Source organism: Penaeus monodon, chromosome 12 (genome assembly GCF_015228065.2).
Source record: "Penaeus monodon isolate SGIC_2016 chromosome 12, NSTDA_Pmon_1, whole genome shotgun sequence".
Taxonomy (NCBI): Eukaryota; Metazoa; Arthropoda; class Malacostraca; order Decapoda; family Penaeidae; genus Penaeus; species Penaeus monodon.
This window is the reverse complement of record NC_051397.1, coordinates 10286725-10291724: the sequence shown is the minus strand read 5'-3', so window position 1 is coordinate 10291724 and position 5000 is coordinate 10286725. Positions and strand designations below refer to the sequence as shown.

Below are 5000 nucleotides of genomic sequence, written 5' to 3'. Positions count from 1 at the left end.
ACACCTGAGTGTGACTTTGTGTGTGTGTGTGTTTGTGTGTGTATGTCTGTGTATGTGTGTGAAATACAGCAAAAAGACAATGTATTAGCAAATTTACACCTAACGTTTCACATACTAACTTTCTTTGCTAATTGTTGATTCTTTTTTTCCTCATTCTTCCTCTTCCCTTCTCCCCCCTCCCTTCCCCTCCCTCACCATTTTCCTTCCCCTCTACTTCCCTCCTCCGTCCCTTCCCTTCCCTCCCATTCTCTTTCCCTTTCGGCTTTCCTCCCCCTTTCTCTTTCTCTTTCCTTTCTCTCTTCTTCCCTTTTCCCTTATCCGTCCCTCCCCTTCCCTTCATTACTGAACCCACGTCTCTCCTCCCCTTTCCCCCTCTCCCTTTCTCATCTGCCTTTCCTCCCCTTTCCTTTTCCCTACCCTCCCTTACCTTCTCCCTTTCCTCCCTTCCCCTCTTTTCCCTTTCCCTTTGACTTCCCTCCTCGTCCCCTTTCCCCTTCGCCTCTCTTTCCCTTCGCCTCTCTTTCCCTTTCCCCTTCGCCTCTCTTTCCCTTTCCCTCCTTTACTTAAACTCACGTCCCTCCTCCTCTTCTCTTTACTTTTTTCTCCTTCCCCTCCCCTTCCCCATTACTTCCCTCTTCCCGTCTTTTTCCCCTTTCCCTTAGTTACTAAATCCACGCCTCCTCCTCCTTCCTCAGGCTCTCCTCATGACCCTCTTCTTCGGGTGTGCTGTCGCCGCCCCCCAGTTCACCCCCGCCCCCCCCGCCCCGACGCCCGTGCCCATTCTCATGGACGAGAGGGACCCCATTGACAACTATGGGGGCTATGGGTTCAGGTGAGTGCATGGGTTGGGGTCTGTTTTTGGTTGGATTGGTTTAATAGGCGTTTCTTTGGCAAAACATGTATTTGCCTGTTTTTTTTCAATTACTTTTCTTTTGTTCTCTCTCGTTCTCTTTCGGTGTAGATTTGTGTCTGTTTTTTTTTTATGTGTGTGTGTGTGTGTGTGTGTGTGTGTGTGTGTGTGTGTGTCATTCTCTCTCTCTCTCTCTCTCTCTCTCTCTCTCATATCTTCTCTCTCTCCTCTCTCCTCTCTTTTCTCTCTCCCTCCCTCTCCCTCTCTCTCTCTCTCTCAGTATATGTAATTAATTGAAAATAGGTAAATAAGCATAAAGATTAATAGTATATTGACGTTGGCAAACAGTGAATACAAAAGTATTGGAATTTATTAGTTTAGTGATAAGAGTAAATCCATATACAAATATTACAGTGAATAAACAAACCAAGTACAAGTATATTTACAAGCCAAGAGGATATTGCAACAGAAAACATTCGTAACTAAACACTCATAATCTTTGCAACGGCTAGGCAACATTACGTCTCTCTAAAATCACAATTAAGAGTAAACATGCACACTATTCTTAGTAAAGTGCACTTTATATCATTTAAAATTTGAAGGGAGATCTTAACTACGGTGATATGGCACGCACACACGAACGCACAAACACCATGACTCACAAATCTTACTCATAGATCAACACGCCTTTTTTTTTTTTTAGTAATATGTCTTCATCTTGTCTATTATTCTCTTTTTGTTTTATTTTTCTGTTCCCTTTCTTCCCTTTTATTCTGTGATTCTTCTCTTCTTTTCTCTCTCTTCATCCTCTCTCTTTTTCTTCTCTCTCTCTCTCTCTCTCTCTCTCTCTCTCTCTCTCTCTCTCTCTCTCCTTCTACTTCTCCCTCGTTTATTCTTATTTCTTCTTTTCTCCTTCCTTCTTCTTCACCGTTTTCATAATCTTCTTCTGATCTCTTCTTTTCCTCCTCCTTCCCTCTTTCTCAATTTCTTTTTCACTCATTCTTCCCTTTTCTCTCCTATATTTGTTTTCTGTTTTTCTTCCCTCTTCTTCATTCAACTCCCTTTTCTCTTCTTTTTCTTTCTTCTCTTTCTCCCCTCTTCCCCATCTTATTGCATTTTCTTCTTTTCTTTCTCCTCCTCCCCATCTTTATTGTTTTCTCTTCTTCCCCTTCTTTATTCTTCTCTCCTCCTTCCCCTTCTTTCTTCTTCTCTCTTCCTCTCTTTTCCATCCCTCCTTTTATCCTCTTCACATCTTCTCCTTAAAATTTTTCTTTCTCTTCTTTCTTCTTCCTCTTCCTCCCCTCTTCACTATCTTCTTTCATCGTCTTCATTCCCTCTCTTTCCTTCTTCTCTTCCCTATCTTTCTTCTTTTTTTCTTCTCCCCTTTTCACTATCTTATCTCATCTTTTCTTCCTTCCCTCTTTACTTTCTCTTCGCCTATTTCATCCCATATTATTTCATCTTCCCTTCCCTCTTACCTTGTTATCTCATCTCCTTCACTTCCTTTAATTATTATTATTCTTTCCTTCCCTTTACACCATTTATCTCATCTTCTTCGCTTCCTATCTTTCCCTTTTTTCCTTTTTTCTTTCTTCTCTCTCCTCCCCTCTTCACCATTTTATCTCATCTCCTTCACTTCCTTTAATTCATTCTTCTCTTCCCTTTTTCTTCTTCTTTCTTCCCTATTTCCCCATTTTACCTCATCTCCTTTTCGTCTTCCTACACTTTTTTTCTTCTCTCCTCAACTCCTTGATTTCCTCCTCTTCTTTCTTCTTTTCTCCATCCCTCTTCCCCATTTTGTCTGATCTTCTCTTCTTCCTCCTCCCCTTCTTTCTTCATCTCCTCTTCTCTACTTCTTCTCCCATTCTTCCTCCTCCCCTTCTTTCTTCATCTTCTCTTCTCCCTTCCTCTCTCCTCCCCTCTTCACCCCAGTTTTATCTCACCTTCCCTTCCTCTCTCCTCCCCTCTTCACCCCAGTTTTATCTCACCTTCCCTTCCTCTCTCCTCCCCTCTTCACCCCAGTTTTATCTCACCTTCCCTTCCTCTCTCCTCCCCTCTTCACCCCAGTTTTATCTCACCTTCCCTTCCTCTCTCCTCCCCTCAGATTCCGTACCGGTAACCGCATCAACTTCTCCGAATCCTCCGCTCCTTCTGGTCCTCTGAGGAAAATGGTCACCAAGGGATCCTATTCGTGAGTATAGGAGTCGGTGACGTCACGGTTTTAAGGAGTATGTGGCGAGGTCGTGACGTCATTGGTTTGGATAAGAGCGAGGTGTTACGTCATTGGTTAGGAGTATGGGGGGTCGTAACGTTATTGATAAGGTGTATGGGAGGTCATTGGTTAGGCGTATGGGAGGTTGTGACGTCATTAGTAAGGCGAATGGGAGGTCGTGACTTCATTGGCAAGACGTATGGGAGGTCGTGACGTCACTGGTTTGAATAAGAGCGAGGTCGTTACGTCATTAATAAGGAGTATGGGAGATGGTGATTGGTTTGATGGATAACGAGATCGTGATGTCGTTGGCTTAAATACGAACGGGTGACATCATTGACATCATTGTTAGAAAGAGAATGAAGTCGTTACGCCATTACTTGAACAAGAATGAAGTCATGACGCCGTTCTTTTAATTAATCATGAGCGCAGTCGGGGCGTCATTGTCTTGAATAAGAACTCAGTCTCGACGTTATTATTTTCAGTATGAGTGAATTCGCGACTGTTTTGAGTATGGATAACTTTTTTTCGCTGATGAAAAGTGCCTGAGAATTCATCAGTCTATCATGATGTAGCCTTACGGGTGATGAGTGACATAGTGAACTCCATTCGTCATTCGATGAGGGTTATCACAATCTTACACATCATATTGCCATGGTTAAAGTTTGGACACAGGGTGATTAGTAAATTTGGTTTTATAAGTTATTACGAACGAATTAGTAAAGTTTAAATCTGCCATACGTTTCGCGTTTCACCGAAATAAAAGAAAAATTTTAGAGCTACAATTTGCAATATGGCTCGTGAATCATACGAGCAACGGGCATCGACCAAAACAAGTAAATTTCCAGTGAGTTTAGACGAATAGGGAAACAGAATAAGTTAATTGGCCAACTGGATAGGAAACAGAATAAGTTAATTGGCCAAGGATGAGAAACAGAATAAATAAATTGGCCAACTGGATAGGGAAACAGAATAAGTTAATTGACCAACTAGATAGGGAAACAGAACAAGTAAATTGGCCAACTGGATAGGGACACAGAATAAGTAAATTGGCCAACTGGATAGGGCAAATGGGACACGTAAAACGAACAACTGAAGATGACAAATGGGGCAAACAGAAGCGACAGAAAGGAAAATGAGACCGGCTGGATGTCATTCTTGATGAGTACCGGGATGTCACACCCGGTAACAAGGTCCTCGGACGTCAGTGTTTTGAGAACTGACTTGTTTTGCTATATCTAATGTTTTTTTAAATTTAGATTTTGGTTCTAGTTCTCTATTTGTGGGTTTATAGTTGTGATTTGTATTTGCATGTGATGCTATTTTTTTCAATCCTATATTTGAATGTTTGGATTCATGGTCTCACTCATATCACGATTAATTTTCCTTTATAAATATAAAGCTAAATAAGCAAATAGAAAAGTCCAATATATATAATAAATAATAACATGAAGCACTAACACTTATTACCAAGTCACATCATTATACAGTAATAACCCGCCCTCGACCATACAGTTCATCACAACACATCAACATCAACCAACCTAACAACCATTTCACAAACACCACAGCACATAACCACCAACCACATCTACCAGCAACCCAACCCCCGACCATCCAGCTCATCACAACCCAATTAGAACCCTATTTTTCACAACACCTACCTTTACTCATTACCCAAACCATCAAAGTTCGCCACAACCCAATTACAACCCTAACCATCACAACCACAACCGTTTTTTTTTTTTTTCTTTCTTCATCACGTGTTACCACTAACCCCCCCCCCCCCCCCTCCTCTTAAACCGCAGCTTCCACCATCCCGACGGAACCCTCCACCACCTCACCTACACCGCCGACGAGAATGGATACCGCCCCGTGTCTGACATGATCCCCACGCCCTACCCCCTCCTCCCCTGGCAGGTGGAACAGGTACGTTCT

The 5000-nt window shown here is 42.4% G+C and overlaps 1 protein-coding gene across 1 annotated transcript in view; it reads left to right on the top strand.

The window, feature by feature from the left end:
- LOC119579777 (cuticle protein AM1199-like) overlaps positions 1–5000 on the top strand; it is an 8446-nt gene that overhangs the window by 2576 nt on the left and 870 nt on the right. Inside the window, exons 2-4 of the mRNA XM_037927669.1 lie at positions 696–832; positions 2955–3041; positions 4871–4991. Of these exons, the coding sequence (XP_037783597.1) occupies positions 696–832; positions 2955–3041; positions 4871–4991 (345 nt within the window). The remainder of the gene's footprint in view (positions 1–695; positions 833–2954; positions 3042–4870; positions 4992–5000) is intronic.